The sequence below is a fragment of the Daphnia pulex genome, chromosome 10 (assembly GCF_021134715.1).
Source record: "Daphnia pulex isolate KAP4 chromosome 10, ASM2113471v1".
NCBI classification, from domain to species: Eukaryota; Metazoa; Arthropoda; class Branchiopoda; order Diplostraca; family Daphniidae; genus Daphnia; species Daphnia pulex.
The window spans coordinates 2,289,842-2,311,078 of record NC_060026.1 but is presented as its reverse complement, the minus strand read 5'-3'; the positions used below and the strand labels follow the sequence as shown (position 1 = coordinate 2,311,078).

Sequence of the window (21,237 nt, the reverse complement as noted above, 5' to 3'; positions counted from 1 at the left end):
AATGAGAGCCATCTCAATGACTCTTATTCAATTGGCCGTATGATTGGCAAGAAATGAAGCAAGTTGGTCGATACTTGACGCATAGTAACAAAACGTTGGGTGGCTTACCTTATACTAACAGCCGCCACCAGCTTAGCAATCTTGTACATCGCCACAAACGTAATCGGTCGATTACCCCCCATCTCTCTGGCACTAGTAGATTGGGCCTCCTGTAAATAATAATAAAAAGAAATAAAGAAATAAATAAGATAAAGAAGAAAATTTAGAATGTTGAAGACGGTTTTTTACGATCGCTATACATCAAAGCTATTAGGCTTTTTAACTACTTCTATTATCGGCGAAGCGAAATTGGCCAGGATTTACATGTGTGTTATAGACAAACGGACATGTCTATTTCTAGCGCTACACCAAACTAGCCTTCTTTCCAGACGGTTTATTTTTACAAAAGATTGTACGCAGACTATCTCAGCTTCGCAGTTTCTCCTTGTGCAATACTGCACGCTGCGATTGCTACATGCCTACGTAGTAGGATTTTCCACAAAGTAACACAGACGTGCCAAAAATTCTGGGGGCAAACATTCGTGACGTAGCATCGCCCGAGTCTATTTTTCATTTTCGCAACTGTCGACTCTTTAGTTATATCATCCAGAGGTTTTCTCGTGAGTCAATCGCCGCAGAACAATCACATTTGAAAGGTAAGACATTTCACCTGCATCTAGGCCCAAGGCATTATTTAATTCAACTGAAATTGTCTGTGTAAAGATAAAATATCGACAACGTAAGAGACAGCAAAATCGCAAGGTTTTCAAGAAAGTGTTACGTCCGGTTACGTCATTAATTTTTGAATCAAAATGTACCCGCTATTCATGGCGAGACTAGCGCTATTCGCAACGCATTTGATGACGTTCGTGTGTTCATCCGACAGCGACACTCTTTGGGAAAAACTGCGCATCATACCCAATGAACTTTGCTCAATGCCGTACGGAAGTTTCCGTGTCAACATTTACGAACACGCAAATAACAAGTTAGAGACGGCCAATCCCAACGATAAAAAGTATGTCTACGCACCCATCGCTCTACTGGACCATAAAAGCGCCGTCAGTGGCTTTAACAACGTGAGAAAACAAGCCGAGGTCCGATTCCGCATTGAAATGTGGAACGAAAAAGTCGAAAATGAAGTGGCAAAATATTTGAGCAAAATAGTCGGCCATCAAGTGAATGATCATCAAGTGCAAATCATTCCTTTAGACAAGGTCATCCTGACCAGCACGATGCCTTCAACAGCCTTTTACTTGACGACCCACTGGCTACCATATCAGCTCCAAAAATCGCTTCAATTTTCCCTACTGTGTTTTGAACGGAAAGTCTGCGACCAACTGGCAGTTGGTATGCGCTCCAACCCCGAACAGTTTGGCCATTTTAAACTGCTTTTTGGCTTGACATCACAGGTGTGGCAAACAAAAGATATCAGCATTCGCATCGCTAATATGGTTTCAGGTGAAATGGTTCAAAATCTACTGCAACAATTTGACGAACAAGTTTTTCTGACGGCCAACGATGAGAAGCGACTCCTAACAGAAACGACAACCAACATTCTAATCGACACGCTCGGAGACTCGGATATGGTTTCCTCCATTTCTGAATCGGAAATCTACAACACGGTGAAAGAGATGCTCTCCATGATGACCGTCAAAGAGCAAAACAATCAAATGTGGGAATCGGTGTTTTGGAACGACAACAATTATCGACCGGATAAAATGTCCTACACTTTGAACAAAACATTTAAAAAGCTGGACGCGGAAGCCCAGCGAAACATGTCGGAACTATATCAAAATTTCGGCGTGGTGGGATCTGAAGGAGAAGTAAATTTCCTGGAATTAATTTCAACAACAGCATCTGTCAAAAGTGAATTTACCCGTCACGGATGCACTTCAAATGAAGATTTGGCGAATTTCTATCGAGAGAGTAAAGACCACGTCGAGTGGGACGGAGACAAATTTGTACCAAAGCTACTGACGCTCAGTAAAATGAATTTAACGCAATGTCGGGATAAAAACTCGTTACAAGATCGTAGCATTAGCGTCCGTTACTCGACCGCCGTCCTATCCGCCCCCATCAATTTTGTTCAGCACGCTAACGTAACCATCACTGACGAGTGGCATAATCTCCAGGTTCTTGTTGCGAATTTGACAAGGGAGTTGAACGGTAATAAGTTTTAAATCATTTACGGAAAATGAAAGATTAATTTATAATTCTGGACAGAAACGAGGGCGAATCTTACATCCGAGTTACAAGGTGGGGCAAAGGTTAAATCAATTCCTACGTTAAGAATCAGTAGCAATTAATTCGTTGTTTGAAATTTAGCGAGAACGAGCCGAATGGAGACCATCGATAAAATACCAACGTCCTGTGCGGATCTACGTCGGATTGGACACATTAAAAGCGGGTTATTTTTGGTCATGGGAAATGAAATGGTTGAGACTGTTTACTGCAACTTTACGAAACCAGATGACTCCGGTACGTACTGTATCTAAAAATTAAACTGCAATACGACGTTGAAAAAAAAATGGTCTGGAATAATACGTAATTATTTAACTATTGCAATAATAGGATTCCAAAAATGGATTGGTTACACCGACGTCAAATCGGCGCCCTGCTATTTTTACGTTCAGAGAAACTATGGCTTCGATCAGACCGAGACTCCCATTCCATTTGACCGTGAAGTGCTCAACGTCGGAGGAGCTATGAATTTAACATCGGGAATCTTCACGGCCGCTCGAACCGGAAAATATTTTTTCTCCTTCACGGGTCTGGCGTTTTTGCCTGGGCATTCATCTAGTCGAGCTTACTTCAACGTGGTTTTGTACAAGGAGAGTGATTTGATCAAAGATTACGTCGGGCGTGCTTATTCTGACGAGAATAACATCGAAGATCGAGGATACGAAACGTTTTCACTGCAATCGATTTTACATCTACAAGCAAGAGACAGCATTTGGTTGCAGATAAATGGCATGTCGCATGGGGTTTACTTGAGTGGAGGCGCTTATACTCATTTCAATGGGTGGCAACTAGAAGAAGAAATTTCTCAGTCACTGTAAATCACATGTCTGTCGAATAAACTTGTCTGATGTATGGCAAACATGTCTGACAAATTGAAAGTTTGATTTTTATGATTAACAGAAAGCTTTGAATTGCTTAAGTCACCAAAATTGAATTACTACGAAAGACTTGTGGTTATTATCGCTGCTGTTTTCAAAAATTTGCTAAGTATTACAGTATGTCACTACCCATGTTTAGAATAACTTAGAAATAAATGGTCAATCATATTAGCCTAGCCACGTAGTGCTTCTTAAATGTGTGAACTATAACAGGCACGGTAGTATGTCTAGATAAAGGATAACAAGTTGAATAGTTAACTTAACTCACCGAAAATTTGGGTTGCAAGTTCCTTACTTATTTTCAAACACACCTTCTTCAACTACTCAGTCCTCACACATGATAAGCAACATCCTGGAAAAAAATGTATAATTTCATTAGTAACTGAAAATCAATTTGTGTGTGAACTATAACAATCCAATCCTTAAGCAGAGTGTTCCATTTTCGTCATAATGGAACCCTTGAACACTGTTTTAAAATCCGTTGCTCACCAAGCCGAATGTATGGAAATCCAACGTTATTAACTAAATGAAGATGACTTTTTATTGACAAGCTACGGTTTGGCCCACAAAATAAAATAGTCTCAACTCTCAATGCGTTCGCCGTTCGTGACGCGCCATTTTATTGCGAAATCGTGATTTGTTTCGTTTCGCGTCTGCAAAGTAATTTTTTTTTTAGGGGTTGTCAAATTTGTCAATTACGAGAAAATTAAGCAATCACAATTCACAATAAATTAGGCAATAATAAATTAGGTCTCAAAAGTCAAAATTAGAGTAATTCAGAATTTTATTTCCCATTCTTCCGTCTCCTTTTCAAAACAAAACAGAATACATTTCCAAGTTAATTTTTTAATGAATGAATTTTGATCACAACATTTCGATCCACAGTACGATTTGAGTCGATTTTCACTAATCAAGCCTTCTTGCCGGTTTCGTGAGTCACGGGGATATTAGTCCCCTTAGCCTTTCCAGTTTCCTTCTCGGTCTTCTGAGAAACTTGCGACTGCGATTTAGACTCGGGCGCCAGCTGTTTGACTTCAATTTTACGCTCACTTCCCTATTCACGGTAAACATATAATCATTAGAAACAATTTAAAGAAAAAAATGATGGAATCAAAATCGTTACTCACCGCTTCAATCGCCTTTTTTTGAGCGCAGACTACCAGAGTTCCGTTGTCCGATAAAGTTGCGTTCAACTTATCGCAGTCGACGTTACGTGGGAGGAAATAACTGCGCTTAATGTGACGATAAATGTGTCCATACTCGTCCGGCTTTTCCTCGTGTTCGGCGCAAACCACCAAGGATCGGTCGACCAGTTTCACGTTGATCTCGTTGGACTTGAAGTCACCAAGGTCGAGAGTCACCTACGTTGTAAGAGATAGCGATATTAGACCATACAATTTGCATAATTAACTTGCTAAATTCAAAATGACGACTTACCTGGAATTTTTCCTTATCGCTGACAATTTCATTCGCTGAATATTTTACGAGAGGAACGCTCAAGACCTTCGGCACCAGCGATTCTCCCCAACGGGCCATTGGACTCCATTGGCAAACACCCCAAGGATCTCTAGGACAAGGTACACCCAAATACAAGTCCGACAAAGGGTCGTAGTACGAAAGGGCCATGATTTAAAAAAGTTTGAACGAGAAATGTGCGAGTTGAAATGGTTTCAGCAGCAACGCCAATGCAAGACTAACAACTTGTGATATTTGCGCAGGGTATTTAAAGGTCTGGAAGGAGATACCCTCTGGATACACGAAAACGTTGATATGATTTCCTTTTTCGTGGGAAATATAGTAAGTTGTACGTTAGTAATTCTGAGAAGAATGGGAACAAGAATGACTCGATTAAGAGACCGTTTAGCCAACGAATCAGTGAATTAGGGAACGTTGAATTGGCGGTCTAGAACAATCTTATTGTTATTTTCTCTTTTTCTCGTGAATATTGGCGTTTCCGAGATTTCTCGCTTTCTGGTAAATAACATCTTGTCGTTTCCAAGATGTTGGGAACATCAAGGACAGATTTTCGACAACGTTGATCACACAGCGGTATAAATACGACTCCGCGTCCTCGACAAACACCAGAAAGCTCTCTGTGCTCTTCAGATCGAGTTCGAATTCATCTTCCCGGTTTTTCTGTAAGTTAATTTTTGCGCATTTTTTTGTAATATTTTTGTCTTTCTTTACATTTATTTTGAGTGTAAACAAATAATAGCGTCCGGTTTTGTTTCTCTTGATTTGTTGAATTTTTGTTTGTTCTCATTGTGTGTTTAGACAATCATGGCCCTTATGCCGTTTTTCGACTTGGATTCGATGTTGGAACCGTTCGACCCCATCATGTCGGTCGCTGATCCCTTCGCAATGAATAGATTCAACATGAATATGCCGCGATCGATGAAGAGATCGATGCGTCGTATGAACCGAGAAATGGGAAAACTTCTCTCCAGCATCAAGGAAGACGACAAATCATTTCAGGTACCGTAATTAATTTTATTTATTCGTCATTTCGTGACTTACGCTTGTTATTTTCTCTAGGTGATGGTCGATGTTTCGCATTTCCAGCCAAACGAGATCTCGGTTAAAACGACTGACAAGGACATCATTGTACAAGGTATTATAGATTCCATTTTCTCTATTTCAATTTTTGATTTTGTGTTTTTAATCTTATCAAATTTTTGTTATGCAGCCAAGCACGAAGAACGTAATGACGAGTTTGGCGGTGTTTCACGGGAGTAAGTAATTGTTCCTTAAAACAGTGTCGCTAAATTTAACTGATGCCTATTTTTTTGTCTTTGATTTTAGATTCCGTCGTCGTGTTACTATTCCGCAAGGAGTCAATCACGAGTCGGTAACGTCCACCATGTCGCCGGAAGGAATTTTGACCATCATGGCTCCGAAAATGATGCTTGAAGGTAATAAGCGAGTCTTTTTTTAAATTTATCTGATCAAAGTATTATGCCAAATTGTTTTTTTTTTATGCACAGGCCCTAAAGAACGAGTCATTCCAATTACGATGGCGCCTTCAGCTGGATCAAGCAGTACGGCCACTCCAATTGAATCCAAGAAATAGATTCGGGGAGAATTCTCAACCACTACGAAAACGTTTAATACCGTTTCTTGTTCTTCCGGTTGTGTTTAATGTTTGTTTTGTTTCATACGGCATGTTGTCCGATTGAACTTTGAAATACAGAAATAATTTTGGAATTATAGCAGCGTCTTTTTAAAATTAAACTAATGACTATGCTTATATTACATTTCCGATATACATTTCCGATAGACTGCGTGGCTGTTAACTCGCCCTACGCTTTTGTTGAAAAAGACATTTTAATTCAATTGCGCTAGCTAACGATAAGCTTTAAGCGGAATGCGAAAGAGCTGACAACAAATGCGGATTATAAGCTACGTTTAAGATTCTTTAATCGGCTAAAAAAAAATCAGTTGGTTATCATCAAACTTAGCCGACGCGGAAATATCGACCGATCAATGAGACTAGTAATCTTTTTTTTTAACATTAAAAAATTCAGCTTGCATGCAACAAAGTTACGTTAAATCAAGATATCGGTGAATGATCATCCATTTTACTGGCGTGAAAATTCGCTGAACTCAGGTTGCCAACATCTTTAAATAAGCAACTTTTTACCAGATTGACGAATACGTTTTACTAAAAGCTTCATCCCAAGAGTGAAAAAGAGATAAGAACCCGATTGCCTCAATTGAGCGGATCATTTTTGTAATTCAAACCAAATTTTAAAAAATCAAGGCTTTTAATGTTTATTAAAGGGTACGCCGAGCGTAAGCAAGTACTTAAATTTAAGTAAAATGTTACAACCAGTACTTAAATTTAAGTAAAATGTTACAACCAATTTCTAAACTTGATTTTTGGCTCCATCTTCAACATTTTCTCACTTCTTGTCGCCAACCTCGCGACCGACGGGGATGTTGGTACTTTTCTCACTTTTCCCTTTGCCAGTTTCCTGTTCTGCGCATTTTTCTTGACATTTCTCTGGACATTTTTCCGTGCCAGCTGTAACTTGTTCGGTTTTCTCGGATACTTGAGGCTGCGATTTGGATTCTGCGGGTAGCTTTTTAACTTCGATTTCACGCTCATTTCCCTATCAAATTTTTAAAAATCAAATTAAAATATTTTCCAGAGCAAAGCGCTAATAGAAAATAAAATAAATTGTACTACTAACCGCTTCAATGGCCTTCCTTTGCGCACAGACTACCAGCGTACCGTCATCGGACAGAGTTGCATTCAAATTATCAAAGTCCACGTTCGGCGGGAGGTAATAACGACGCTTCAGGCGACGGAAGATGTGGCCAGATTCGTCCGGCTTTTCGTCATGCTCGGCGCAAACCACCAACGTCTGGTCAACTAATTTGACATTGATCTCGTTCGACTTGAAGTTTCCCAGGTTAAGAGTCACCTTGATAGATAAAATCGCAAATTATGTTTGGTGTATAATTTGAGCAAAAACGGTTTCGATTTGTTTTACCTGATACTTTTCTTTGTCGCACTCAACTTCTCGAATCGCTCCTGATGTCCTTCCGGCCGGAGTGCTGGGCAAAAAGCCATGCGACAAGAGAGAATGAAGCGGGGACGTGTCCGCCCAGCGGAACAGAGGCTCCGGTTGAAAACATCGCCAACTATCTCTCCACGGACAAGGTCTACCCATGCAACAATAGTCGGACGAAGGATCGTAACACCACAGAGCCATAATCAATGGGAAAGAAATTATTAACGTTAATGATTATATGTTCACTCGTAATACCAAACAATTCGACTGAGCTATTCACGAAGGCCGACGCCTTATAAAGGAAATCGTTATCTCTTGGGAGATTAGGGCTTGAAAACGTCGAATCAAGTTTTAAAATACTATTCATCAACGTTAATTGAATCAATAGCAGCTTACGAATTTAGTCTGAATAAATACCCTAGCGATTTGGGAGCTAAAAAGTTGTCGAATTCCCTGAACAGAAAAAATGTTGTGTAGCGCAATGGGAATTGTGAGGGGGGTGCGATATGATACGAATTTTTAACGGATAAGATTTTTAATGTTTAAATTTCGACAGTTCTTCTTTGGTGAAATGATATTGTAATCTGAGAAAAAATCGAATCACTGATTTCACCGAGTCGGATTGCATGGGGAGAAACGAATCAGATTCAAAGAAATCGATTTTCTTGGTACAAGTGAAAATGTTTTCCGTGTAACAACGTTTACTCGTCGCCAAAACGTTGAGCTCTAGTCATGTTAAACAAAATAATATAAATAAGACCATCTCTCGCTACGACGTTCATTGCTGACTGCTTGCTCTTAGTGACAAGTCTTTGATTACTCTCTGGTTAATTGTAAGTTAATTCGATTCCATCACTGTTTCATCGATCTTAAACTATTCCTTTAAATTTCGACTGTTATCTTTGCTGTAGACAATTATGGCTCTTCTACCTGCTTTCGATATGGACACGATTTTGGAGCCCTGGGCTGACCCGTTCTCAGCTGGCGGCTTCAACATCGTCCCGCGGTCAATGAGGAGATCGATGCGTCACATGGATCGAGAACTTGGAAAACTCTTGTCCAGCGTCAAGGAAGACGACAAATCGTTTCAGGTAATGATTTGAATTTCCTTAAAAAGGCCTATAACGTCTCATCCTGTAAATGATTTTAAAAGGTGATGGTGGATGTTTCGCATTTCCAACCGAACGAGATCTCTGTGAAGACGACGGACACGGATATCATCGTTAATGGTATGGTGCTTGAATAATTTTGGAATATGCATCGGTATTAATTCGATTTTCTGTACAGCCAAGCATGAAGAACGCAAGGATCAATTTGGAAGTGTTACTCGGGAGTAAGTTCGTTTTGCTTTGATTTTAAACGATCAAGTTTTTAATGGTTATTTTTGTCCGTTTTCAGATTCCGTCGTCGAGTTACGATCCCTAAAGGAGTGAATCACGAGTCGGTGACGTCCACCATGTCGCCGGAAGGAATTTTGACCATCATGGCTCCCAAAATGATGTTGAAAGGTAACAAATATTGTAAACAAATTGAAATTAATTGGACCCTAATTTTGTGTTCTATTTAATTCTAGGTTCGAATGAGCGTGTTATTCCCATCACGATGGCCCCTTCAGCTGGATCAAGTAATGTCCCCACTCCCAATCCAGGGAACTAAGCTGAATCTAATGTGTTACCTTTAATTAAGAAGAAATATTTCATTTCACTTTCTTAATCCTATGTGAAATGTGTTAATGATGACTCGAATATGTTGAATTATTCATGTTTCAAATACATAAAAGAACAAAACATTTTTTCATCCATTGACTGATTTAAACGTTCAACATAAATCTATAGAGCAACAAACTGAGCTACTGACGCCGGGATCAAAAAACGTCTTCATAGATGTATGAATTGAAATTATGATCGTGTTATTTATACTCCGGCGGATAAAACATTTTTCTACGCAGGGATCGTCTTATATAATGGACGCCATCAGAGAAGATTTCAAAAAGACGGGCAAGTGTAACTTGCAATTGGCGAGAGATGGCTTCTCAAACGCGCTGGTATCATTCGCTCTACCGAAAAACAGCAAATTCACAAATACCATTAGCAAAGGGTGCGTAATAATCAAACTTTTTTGAAAATGAAACTGATTGGGTATTTACACGCGGTTGATATTTCAATTAACAGGATGTTGGAACTGATGCAGACTGGAATCATCGACCACTGGGATTTATGGTTCCGCCCCATGCCACGTAAATGTATGGGAAACATAAGAAACGCTCATACGACAGAGACCAGCACGACGCTGAAGCAGAAAAACCACCCACCTTCACTATCGCTGAAGAATTTGACTGGAGCTTTCGTCGTCCTCTTGGTTAGGTTTAGCATTTCGTTTCTGGCTTTCCTTTGCGAACAAATCGTCGCAATGTCCGGTCGTAACCGCCGACGCTTGGAGGAAGCTCGGAGAACAAAGGTCGACAAACAAGTGCAGCCTGAAAATTAACAAAAAAAGTTGGCACAGTTAGCAAAGAGATTCATTAGTACAGTAAAATGAAATGCTCAGAAATTCTTTGTAGTAATAAATTATTAAATATTTTGGTGGAAACTCTGATTTTGGAGAGTTCCCGCAAACATGTGTCTATGCTAAACAATTGTCGTCATTAATTCCAACGGTATATGTGTAGCTATCACTAGCGAAAAGCATGACGAGAAACTAAAAGTCATCTATCAAACACGCAATCCCATGATTGTTTCTCGGCAGAACCATAAGAATTCAATACACTGTTATCGATCGGAAGGGGTAGTTTATTAGAGGAAATTTGATGCACGACCCATACAGATCAAACAACTAATAAGAAGACCACCAACCCATGTAGGCATCGTCAGTCACCGATATTATTTGATTGAACGAACTCGGTTAATTATTAACCAGGCTACACTTTTCTGAGAATCCAATTAGTCATTTTCTTTGAAGAAAACGAGTGTCTTCCTGTTTTTACTTTGTGCCTTGTTCGTCTGCTCATAGCCGTTGCCGGATTCCTTAATTTCTTAGGAAATACTCAAATACTCTTGCGAATAGCGGGTTATTGGCACTGCTTGCCTAGCAACATATCTAATTGATATGCATCACAAACTGAAGAATATCAATGCGTAAAAACGACGTTGGCTCGGCTTAATTTTAGAATTAGCATTACTAAGGACACTCTGCATAGTTCACTGATGCGCAACAATACCTCCTCCACATCAAGCACAAAAGCTGCTCATGCTCAACGCAAAAGCAATTTTCTCATCTGAATACTTGAACTGTGCACGTGCAAACCTCCAATTGGATTTGCACCCGGTTTCTGATTTGACATTGAACGTGTAAACACTCGTTCAAAAAAAATTCGAAGAGAATTTTAGATAATGACATGGCAATTCCGCTGTGCATAAAAACGGTAAAAAACGCTCAAGGGCCTTCATCCCATGCTATCACATGAACCCCCCAAAAAATATATAATAGCACTTGCATTATTTCCTCATCAATTCAACCAACTGTTGCAATAGATGTTGCATACTAAATGCGGGAAGAACGAAATAGATTAATTGGAACGCTATAGTGTGTGGGAACTTGACGTGATCCGTGGCGGAAATTATTACTATGTTTGTCATTCTGGCGGAACTATCGTCCGGATACAAGAGGATGTCGCGGAATGTCGCTGACCGACATACACGGGTGCGCAACCGAAGATTCAACGAACATCAACTATGCAGGTCGGTAATAGAAAAAGATTATATTCACCAATTGATTAGACACGGATAACGGCTGTTTTTAGACACATAGGCTAACCGGGTTGACGTTGCTAAGCGACTCGTATTATTATTATTTTCTTTTTTTCTTTACTTGAAATATCAAGTCTCCGTGACAGTATAGGCATTGATGTCAACTGGGTGGGTCGGGTGTGTATGTAAAGAAGAGCAACAAACGGGGGAGGCGTCAGATTCTTTTCTGGCAAAGACTAGAAATCGTCGGTCCGTAATGGCCATAACTTCCCATTTAATTTACATTTTAGTCGTCGGTTCCATATTCTGGACAATTGGTTACTCGTCGTCGTTGCAAGCGACATCGAATACCCTCAACAGCCAACACCTCCATGTTATCTGGGTAAAAATATTGATAACTGTCGCTATTTGTTTCAGAAATACATTTTTTTTAGTAAGCTTTAAAGTTTTAAGGTTAATGACTATTTGCTATTTTTAATTCATTTCTAGCCGCTCTGGAGGGGAAACCCTAAAGGGATGCCGGGGCCGCTCAAGGGTGGAGTCATTCTCGATTACTTGGCAATCCGTTTTAATTTCACGTAAATTATTTAACTTTTCAAAAATTGTAATATCATTAAGCGCCTTACACTTATTGAAATTTTGGAAATATGCAGATACGAGATGGTCAGAGTAAACGAAATTGTGTTTGAGCCACCGGTAAACGGGCGGGGACTTTTCAGTTATTTGTTTGATCAGGTTCATCACATATTTAGTTTAAATTTCCACTATGCAAATTAATCGATGTCGCAAGTCGTAAAATCAATAAGAAACGAATTAAAATTCTTTGCAGCAATGCGACTTGTTACTCCACGATGTGGTCCAAACGGACAAGAGATTTAAATTAGTCGACATGACTGTGCCTTGGGTTTATAGCAGCATCGCTCTGCTTATGCCCGTTCAGGATGACTCGGCTAACATCAACGCTGTCATCAAACCATTCCAATGGCCGGTATACAATTGACATTTGCAATGATAAAACATTCGATTTGATATCCTCCTTTGGCTTCCGTACTATACACAGGTGTGGTTGGGATTTGTCATTTCAATGGTTTGCGTCATACTAGTCCTGATTGTACTGCAACGGAATATGGCACACCACCCATCAGAACAATCAAGAAATCCAAAAGACGATGAAAAAGATGAAACCGGCGGTCCTACTGCAACTGTACACCCCGGAACACAATACATCTACGTGTTTGCCAGTTTGCTTTCGCAAGGTTTGATACCAATAAAATAGCTGAAGAAGTAATTCATTCATTTACAAAGAGCTAACTTCAAAACACTAATCAGGTGGCCATGGCACATCGAATCGCCTACCGTATCGCCTTGTCGCTGGCGTTTGGTGTTTAGCCGCTTTCGTTTTCGTTCAAGCCTACACATCGACTCTCTTCACTTACGTGGTGACTCCAGTCAACCCTCCGCTAGTCAAATCCGTTTACGACTTGGCCGACAAAGAGGATGTTAACGTCCTCGTCCGGAAGGAAGGAATCATAGATATTTTGGTTTCGGCAAGTGCCTGAAAATAATTTCTTCTTCCCACAAATTCCTGAATTTCATTCGATTCAATTTATTAATAGAAGAAAAACAAATCAGACTTGCTGTACTCAATTTTATGGGACAAAATCAACTCTTTCTCGCAATCCCGATGCAACCTCGTGTCCGACTGCATGAGTCTGTTAAAACCAGGATCGAAAAACATTTTGGTGGACGTAATAAACATTCGAATATTTTTTAGTTTAGTCACATAACAATTGATTGGATTGACAACAACCTTGCAATTCCCTATAGGCATCGGCTTACCTAAGGGACGCGATCAGACAAGACTTCAAACAGACGGGGAAATGCAACTTGCAACTGGCGAGAGATGGCTTCTCAAATGCAATTATTTCATTTGCTCTACAGAAAAACAGCAAATACACCAAGACTGTTGGTCAAGGGTAAGAAATCTGAACTATTAATACTTGAAATTTAAATGGATCTAACGCTCGGGGAATTTCAATCAAAAAAGGATGTTGGAGCTCATGCAAACTGCCATTATCGACTACTGGGACTTGTGGTTCCGACCGATGCCACTTCAATGTCTGGACAACATCAAAAGCGTTTACAAACCACAAAACAGCAAAACCCTGAAGATGAAAAATCGTCCGCCTGCACTGACCCTCAAGAACTTGACCGGGGCTTTTATTGTCCTTTTGCTTGGATTCAGTCTATCCTTTTTGGCTTTCCTGTGCGAACAGATAATTTCGATCCTTATCCGCCGCAGTCGTCAATTGCAAAAATCCCGCAGTAATACAGGAAATTCGCAGAACCAAAGAGAGCCCATAGTCAAAATGGAGAACGAGAGTCAACATGAAAAATGATTGGCCAAAAATCACCACAAAGGAGTGGGCACAGTCAACAGTAAAGGCGAGTTTGGAAATCAATCGATATTAATTAATCAAAATATGGGCGGTTGCGAAGACGGCAACATAACGGTTGAGATCCAAACCGAGTATATTTGGAATCATAAAATTGTAATACTCTTTCGGTTTTGTAGCGAAAATTTTAGCAATCCATGTTCTCTTTGATCCTCACTTACGATCCTACTTTTGCTGTACAGTGTTCATTTAATATTAATCAATAAGTAAACCGGAAAAATAGATTGGTTTACAAAAATCAATGTAGCCAAATAAATGAAGAAAAAAAAAACAATTCTTGGGACGCATTGAAAGTACAGGTGCAAAACTACTGTACCGCAGTAATGCTACATTCTCCGCACAAATATTTCCTAGCGTAGTCGACGAGATCAAATACGAAACGAAATACACCACAAAAGACAACTCATAATAGTTGAAATTGTTTGGCACTTACATATTCAGTTGTCCATTTGGATAAGCTGGTGGGAGTTCTAATTGGACTAGCTGGACGTGACTAATTCCGGGTTGGAATGTGGGAGTAGAACCGTGGAGCAGCAGCAGCTTAAGAATTGCATCTTAGGATCTCTAAAATGGAGACAAAAGTTGAAACAATAAATAGGTGTATGGATTTTCATCTGTTAAGATTAAGAAAGAATACTGTAAAGAGTGTTTGAATGCTGTAAACCATAAACAACTTTTTGTACACACAATGCTCAATTGCTCAGTAATGCCCCATCATAAAACACTAAACGATAAAGGGCTGATAGGGAGATTACAAGGTTAACAAAAATTTAGATTCATTCTTGGCTGGATTCCTTTAATGGTGCAATATAGAACATGCTAAGATTTCTAATGTTTATCGAAACTGTTGAACCCAACTTTGCTACCATCATTCCCATTAAGACTACACACCCAGTTGTTATGAGGAATCCATAAAGAAGATTACGTGAGTGACCCGTCAGTTTAGGCTAAGTACTTTTAACCATAGCTGAGCACACAAAACATTTATACATGAATGTTTGGACATTATAGATTGGTAAAATAGTGGGTAACACAAAAAACAAACATAAACAGCCAAGTGACAGAATGAAAAGATGAAATTATTTGTTGTTGTTACCGAAACAACTTGTCAGAAATCGTATCAGAAAGAATTTAAGTTTATAGAAGACGAAGCTGTGGTTTTTCTGCAGTAACAGTTGAGAAGGCCAGAAGGGGCCTGCATCCATTAAACATATCACAAAAACTCTTGTTTTCTCTACGAAAGACAGTGAGTCGGTGACAGCTTTCAATAACTATCCACAATGCTCTATGTTTGCCAAATTTAAATAATTCGATAACAAAAGTATTTGATATTAATTCTGTTAAATTATATCTGAAATCTTAGTGGAATTTAACTGACTTTTTTGTAACATTATTCTATTTCTAAAAAATATTGTTATTTAACGAATTAAATGCAATTAAATTTTCGGATGGCAACGTTTACCGACCGACCGTAAATTAAAATAACGGTAATCAATTCAAATTCGATGCATTCGAATAGAACTTCAAAAGTTTAAAAAAATATTGTATGACCGCTTTACTGCAACAGTCAACAACTGATTGCATTAATATTAATGCGCCCGTGCTAGAATATGTCGCCCAACCTGAAACATGCACACCTGTTGGTTGGGGTGCGTTTTACGAACTGAAGTAAACGAATCAAACGACCCCGATCATTCTGATCTATAACAAATAATTTAAAGATTTTCAAATCAAGTCAAGCCGTCGGTCGGCGTCTTCTATCCCCGGAACTCAACCTGACAAAACGTTTTCTCATATTTAATAGCTTACAGATTGTTTTGACACACATCAGTTTTAAAGGGATGTGATAGCCCTTCACGTTGCTTGGCAGCACATTTTTAAGGATAACTTATAAATGTCACAGAGATAAACGATACGAGAGAAGAGTCGACTACAAGTCGAAGGTACCAGGTAGAAGTAGGCTACAAGGTACAAGTAGAACGCTACCAGGTTTCAGAAAGACGCCAGAATTCAGGGAAAACGGACAAGAAATTTGTGGCTTACGCAATGGGTATAACTTTAAATTTAGTCGTTTTAACATTTTTCTCTCACATTTGGGCAATTGGTTACTCCACACAAATGCATTCGCCATCTCATCCACTAAACGGCCAACACCTCCGGGTTATCTGGGTATTTATCAAATTTAGTGTACTTGTAATTATATTAAGAAAACTAATTTGAATGTCATTTTAGCCGCGGTGGAGTGGAAACCCTAAAGGGCTAAGAGGGCCGCTGAAGGGAGGAGTCATTCTCGATTGCTTAGCACACCGTTTTAATTTCACGTAATCTATTAAAAATCAATCAAGCAATTAATATTCCACCGTTATCTGAATAACCCAGCTAATAGGAAAATAATGATTTTTCTTTCTTAGGTACGAAATGGTCCGCGTAACGGAACACCAGTTGGAACCATCGGAAAATGGAAAAGGACTTTTCAGCTATTTGTTGAATCAAGTTGAGTCGTTCTTAATTTATTTATTTTGATAGATCAAACTCGAGCAGAATGTGGTAGTTATGGCTGAATATTGACCCAATGAATGCAACAAAAAATTTTTGATCTTGTTAAGTCTTACACTAGAAAAGTCCAAGTATATACAGTAATCTAACCAACTAATAATTTATCTCAAAATCATTGATTACAGCAATGTGACTTGCTGCTTCAAGATGTTATGCCCACACAAGAACACCAGCAAATTGTCGACATAACAGTGCCGTGGGTTTACACTTCAGCTTCTTTACTGATGCACGTCCCTGATGAAAGTGTCAATATTTACGCTGTCGTTAAACCATTTCAATGGCCGGTAAAGTGGTTTTTCTTTTCTTTCTTTTTTTTTTTTAATCGGCAAAATCTCAATTAATCTCAATTATTTTATGCCACAGATCTGGGTGGGACTTGTGATTTCGATTTCTTGCGTCATATTCATTTTGTATCTCCTGCAACGATATTTCCAGGAGAATAGACTCAAAACAAGCTCTTCACTTACACGACCTAATAGAGTTAAAACCTTGCAGACAAAGGCACAGGGTGACGGTAGTCATCTAGCGTGTACAGCAACCTTGGGAAAACACTTTATCTACGTGTTGAGCAATTTGTTGTTGCAAGGTAACGAGATATATTTTGTCCAACACCAAATAGCCCAAGAGAGAGAAATAGATTATTACTCTTATTGAATTGTTAAAACAGCTGGACCTTGCCCATCAAATCGCTTGCCATTTCGAATTGTTGCCGGGGCTTGGAGTGTGGCCGCTTTCATTTTCGTCCAAGCTTACACGTCGACGCTATCTACCTACGTGTTGACGCCAATCAATAATCCGCTGGTAAACTCGCCTTATGAAATACCAGAAAGGAAGGATGTTCAATTGCTTGTTAGAAAAGGAGGTGCCACAGACTATTATCTTTCGGCAAGTTTCAATACCTTTTAATTTTTACTTGACGAGAGATTTGTTGCTGATTACCTTCGTTCATTTCAATCGATAATCAACAGGATATAAACTCCACGAATAAAGCGTTCAGGAAACTAGGAGAACGGTTGAATAGCTCCCCACAATCTCGGTGCAACCTATCGGAATGCATCAGTTTGTTAACGCCAGGATCGAAATACGTCTACTTGGATGTAGGGCAAGATTTAAAAATTGTATGAAAGCAAGAAAAATCTTTCTACATACTAAGCAACTCTTGCATTCACTTCTAGGGATTACATTACCACATGGACATCATTTTAGAAAATTTCAAAAAGACGGGGAAATGCAACTTGCAATTGGGAAAAGAAAGCCTGGTAAACGTGATGGGATCATTTGCACTGCCGAAAAACAGCAAATACACAAAAACTGTGAACCAAGGGTATTTAGATAAATCAAAATTGATTTTGACTAACATTTTTGTCGATTTTTGGCTAATAATGTTTTAAAAAAAGGCTGTTGGAGATCATAGAGGCTGGATTAGTCGACTACTGGGATGTCATGCTCCGACCTATGCCGCTTCAGTGTTTGAAAAATATCGGAAAAGGCAGCAACATGTTGAAATTAAAGAGTAAAAAACCGCCGGCTCTGACCCTCAAGAATTTGACTGGAGCTTTTGTCATTCTGCTGTTGGGATTTAGCCTTTCATTATTGGCATTTCTTTGCGAGAAAATCGTTTCAATGCCTAGCCGCAATCGCCGACGCTTGGAACAAGCTAAAATGAAATTCGTCAATAAATCGGCAAACACTTTTCAAGAAAAGTCTGCGGCAATCAAAATAAAAGGAGAAACCATTTCAACACCCGCACCAATGAAACAATAACTATTTGATTCATCCTCTTACTTTTTCTTAGATGCAACCTTCGCCCGCTTATACTGAAACACGCAAAAATCCAAAGAATGTTGGAACACATCACACCACGTAACACAAAACATTTTGTGGCTTAATCAATACACATATTTGTCGTAGTGCCCAGCAAAACAAATTTAACTTGTGAATGTCAATTCGAAAGTACAGTTTTCACAATAGAGTTAGTAACAAAGATGGCGAAACTAAATACTATCAAAGAAAATTAATGACGTCGTAAACATCAATAGTTCCAGTCATTAACAGCTTTCCAATTTTACCTGAACCTTTAACTTCATACACAAATGGTTCGCCTCTTTTCATCAAATCAAGCTGAATGCTACAAACAAGAAAATTCAATACAAAACACTCAAGCGGTTGGTGCGGCGGATTTACATAGACCAAACGAGCATACGACCCATTTGAATAAAACATGTGAAGCATCTCATATCATATTCCCGCATATTTCATTATTAATTCTTTGCCGAGTCTATAAAGGCGATATGGATCGGTCTCTGGTGTATAATAAATTATGTTTTGACGGCCATCCAGTCGAGGAATTCGGAAAGAGCATTACATTTAGGAAAGAACAAGTAAATGTCAGGGAAACGAAACGTCACCGAGTCGACATGTTAGTTCGAGCACATCTGCACATATAATTATTGCCCATTATTAATCCCTCTCCCCTTCTCCCAAAATGAAGCTTTCTGACAAGCCACGGGAATGTGCTCCGTGATATCGTTCCATTATTAATCAACAAGCTTGAATATTTGGTGTTGCAACCTGTAGGGTTATTGGGAAAACGACGTGGTAGGTGACAGATCGAACGATGTTTTGACATTTGACACACATCTATTTGACAAGCACGAAAGGATATTACGTTGCTAGGCGATACATTTACAACAAAATCTGCTGGTCATGGAAAACTATCAACGGAGTCGACATGCTGGTCTCGAGTATGCACACAATTCCAGTAATAAGCAGGAAGTCGAAAGACTTGGACTAGAAACTTTGAGTTGCAATGGCAATTGCTGTAACTTTACTCGTTATAACATTTTGCTCTCACGTATGGGCAACGGGTTATTCGACCACAGCAATGCATTCGCCATCTAATCCACTAAACGGCAAACACCTCCGTGTTATCTGGGTATTTATAACTTTAAATTAGCGTTATTTCTAGACAGTTAATTACAGAAAAGGATTAGGAGAGACTCGGAAAACTGCCCAGCATTATTACATTTGCTATCAACATTGTATCTATAAGACAGGGTGGAGTGGCAACCCCAAAGGACTGCCAGGACCGCTAAAAGGAGGCGTCATTCTCGAATGCCTGACTAGACGTTTTAACTTTACGTACTAAATGGATCGATCCGGCAATTATTACCGCCTGCAACACAATGCATTAAAATTCCTAACATCTTTGAGCTGGTTCATTAGGTACGAGATGGTCCGAGTTACGGAGAGCAGCGTGGTGCCATCGACAAATGGAAAAGGACTTTTCAACTACTTGCGGAATCAAGTTGAGTCATTCCAACTGAATTTCCTTTGATTATTTTAAATTTAGACATTTTTGGTCAAATCAAACGTTGATCTTGATTTGATTATTTCCAACTTTTTCAAAAACCCTGTTTGAGTTGCTAAGTCACCACCCAGTCATTTTTCGAAAGATGAAACATCTAGTAAGATTAACGCAATCAAAAAATTATGTAAGCAGCAATGTGATTTGCTGCTTCAAGACGTGGTGTCATCGATTGCATACGGGAACCGACAGGTTGTTGACATCACAGTGCCATGGGTTTACACCACAGGTGCTATACTTACTCATATTCCGGATGACTCACTTAATATCCAAGCTGTCATCAAACCCTTTCAATGGCCGGTACAACAATCGGTAAAATTGGGCTTATCTTAATTGGTAATACCAATACCTTTTGTCATCAAAGGTATGGTTAGGAGTGGGCATTTCGATTGTTTGCGTCATATTCGCTTTGAATGTTCTGCAACATCAGGAAGAAAAATTTAAAACGGGGGCCAAACAAGGAAATAATCGTCTCGCGCAAAAACTACGTAATGGAGCGCAATACATTTACGTTTTCGGAACTTTAGTGTCGCAAGGTACGTAACTCTTCCACCCCAAGAAGAAAGAAATAAAAATAAAAAGCGGTGATAATTATTCTGAATTCCATGAACATAGGTGGCCCATGCACATCAAGTCGGTTGTCGTTCCGTCTGGTAGCTGGTGCTTGGATACTGGCCGCTTTTATTCTCGTTCAAGCTTACAATGCGACACTCTTCACTTACTTAGTGACACCAATCAAAAACCCATTGATCAACTCTCCTTACGATATTCCCGAGAGAAAAGATCTCCATTTGCTGATTAGAAAAGGCGGTTCGACAGACAATTTCCTTTCGGCAAGTTGATAGCGGCAATCATATTAATCGAAACGAAAAGAGGAATTTAATTTCAAAATTTTCTGCTTGACTAACAGAATATCACAGCCAATAACACATCGTTTATGTTGTACAAGAAACTCGCCGAAATATTAAACAGCTCCTCGGCTTCTCGTTGCTACCCCGTGTCACAGTGTGTCAGTCTGTTGACACCCGGATCAAATAACATCTACATGGATGTATGGCGTAAAACAAAATTTGGGGATCGCTTTTTTCAGGGAAGCCAAATAGTATTTTAATTAATAGAGGATATTTTTCTCTTTTCTTCTAGGGGATAAATTATCACAAGGATATCATCCGAGAAGAATTTCAAAAGACGAGGAAATGCAACTTTCAACTATTGGCAAAAGAGGGTTTCTCAACCATAATGTCATCATTTGCCCTGCCGAAAAACAGTGAATACACCAAAACTGTAAGCCAAGGGTATGTAAGAAAAAAGAAATAGCCGTAAGAATTTTCAGTTGAAAACCATTTTAAGATTTGTTATTTCCAAGATTATTAGAGATCATGCAAGCAGGACTGTTAGACTACTGGGAGGAGCGGTTTCGACCCATGCCACCTCAGT

General features: G+C 39.3%; 7 protein-coding genes and 1 long non-coding RNA gene across 9 annotated transcripts; 6 read left to right on the top strand and 2 right to left on the bottom strand.

Moving 5' to 3' along the window:
- Positions 1 to 525: 525 nt before the first annotated feature.
- Positions 526 to 3,285, top strand: LOC124206305. 2 transcript variants are annotated; one of them, XM_046604034.1, is made up of 5 exons: positions 526 to 695; positions 763 to 2,205; positions 2,263 to 2,295; positions 2,365 to 2,517; positions 2,611 to 3,285. In XM_046604034.1, exons 2-5 carry the CDS (start codon positions 852 to 854, stop codon positions 3,096 to 3,098), a joined length of 2,028 nt encoding a protein of 675 aa, XP_046459990.1. In that variant the 5' UTR covers positions 526 to 695; positions 763 to 851; the 3' UTR covers positions 3,099 to 3,285. The 2 variants fall into 2 exon arrangements, with proteins under 2 accessions (XP_046459990.1, XP_046459991.1); XM_046604035.1 differs by having other exon boundaries at positions 538 to 2,205; positions 2,611 to 3,244.
- Positions 3,286 to 3,924: 639 nt separating this feature from the next.
- Positions 3,925 to 4,864, bottom strand: LOC124206303 (small heat shock protein OV25-1-like). Its single transcript, XM_046604032.1, has 3 exons — positions 4,596 to 4,864; positions 4,286 to 4,519; positions 3,925 to 4,212 (listed from the first exon to the last, which is right to left on the bottom strand). The coding sequence occupies exons 1-3, from the start codon at positions 4,782 to 4,784 to the stop codon at positions 4,069 to 4,071; spliced, it is 567 nt and encodes a 188-aa protein (XP_046459988.1). The 5' UTR covers positions 4,785 to 4,864; the 3' UTR covers positions 3,925 to 4,068.
- A 334-nt stretch (positions 4,865 to 5,198) lies between these two features.
- LOC124206304 (protein lethal(2)essential for life-like) lies at positions 5,199 to 6,367 on the top strand. Its single transcript, XM_046604033.1, has 6 exons — positions 5,199 to 5,296; positions 5,433 to 5,633; positions 5,694 to 5,769; positions 5,845 to 5,890; positions 5,961 to 6,070; positions 6,143 to 6,367. Exons 2-6 carry the CDS (start codon positions 5,439 to 5,441, stop codon positions 6,226 to 6,228), a joined length of 513 nt encoding a protein of 170 aa, XP_046459989.1. The 5' UTR covers positions 5,199 to 5,296; positions 5,433 to 5,438; the 3' UTR covers positions 6,229 to 6,367.
- Positions 6,368 to 6,915: 548 nt separating this feature from the next.
- LOC124206297 (small heat shock protein OV25-1-like) lies at positions 6,916 to 7,951 on the bottom strand. The gene is made up of 4 exons (XM_046604027.1): positions 7,655 to 7,951; positions 7,352 to 7,585; positions 7,011 to 7,270; positions 6,916 to 6,979 (listed from the first exon to the last, which is right to left on the bottom strand). Exons 1-3 carry the CDS (start codon positions 7,874 to 7,876, stop codon positions 7,061 to 7,063), a joined length of 666 nt encoding a protein of 221 aa, XP_046459983.1. The 5' UTR covers positions 7,877 to 7,951; the 3' UTR covers positions 6,916 to 6,979; positions 7,011 to 7,060.
- Positions 7,952 to 8,442: 491 nt separating this feature from the next.
- Positions 8,443 to 9,449, top strand: LOC124206300 (heat shock protein beta-1-like). Its single transcript, XM_046604030.1, has 6 exons — positions 8,443 to 8,508; positions 8,587 to 8,766; positions 8,829 to 8,904; positions 8,963 to 9,008; positions 9,074 to 9,183; positions 9,249 to 9,449. The coding sequence occupies exons 2-6, from the start codon at positions 8,593 to 8,595 to the stop codon at positions 9,329 to 9,331; spliced, it is 489 nt and encodes a 162-aa protein (XP_046459986.1). The 5' UTR covers positions 8,443 to 8,508; positions 8,587 to 8,592; the 3' UTR covers positions 9,332 to 9,449.
- A 3,038-nt stretch (positions 9,450 to 12,487) lies between these two features.
- Positions 12,488 to 14,292, top strand: LOC124206298 (ionotropic receptor 93a-like). Its single transcript, XM_046604028.1, has 4 exons — positions 12,488 to 12,677; positions 12,751 to 13,169; positions 13,249 to 13,397; positions 13,469 to 14,292. Exons 2-4 carry the CDS (start codon positions 13,128 to 13,130, stop codon positions 13,818 to 13,820), a joined length of 543 nt encoding a protein of 180 aa, XP_046459984.1. The 5' UTR covers positions 12,488 to 12,677; positions 12,751 to 13,127; the 3' UTR covers positions 13,821 to 14,292.
- Positions 14,293 to 17,614: 3,322 nt separating this feature from the next.
- LOC124206299 (ionotropic receptor 93a-like) lies at positions 17,615 to 18,346 on the top strand. The gene is made up of 2 exons (XM_046604029.1): positions 17,615 to 17,757; positions 17,831 to 18,346. The coding sequence occupies exons 1-2, from the start codon at positions 17,624 to 17,626 to the stop codon at positions 18,195 to 18,197; spliced, it is 501 nt and encodes a 166-aa protein (XP_046459985.1). The 5' UTR covers positions 17,615 to 17,623; the 3' UTR covers positions 18,198 to 18,346.
- Positions 18,347 to 19,345: 999 nt separating this feature from the next.
- LOC124206302 lies at positions 19,346 to 20,171 on the top strand. Its single transcript, XR_006879671.1, has 4 exons — positions 19,346 to 19,368; positions 19,486 to 19,574; positions 19,659 to 19,740; positions 19,936 to 20,171. It is a non-coding gene; the product is annotated as an uncharacterized LOC124206302 (long non-coding RNA).
- Positions 20,172 to 21,237: the final 1,066 nt, after the last annotated feature.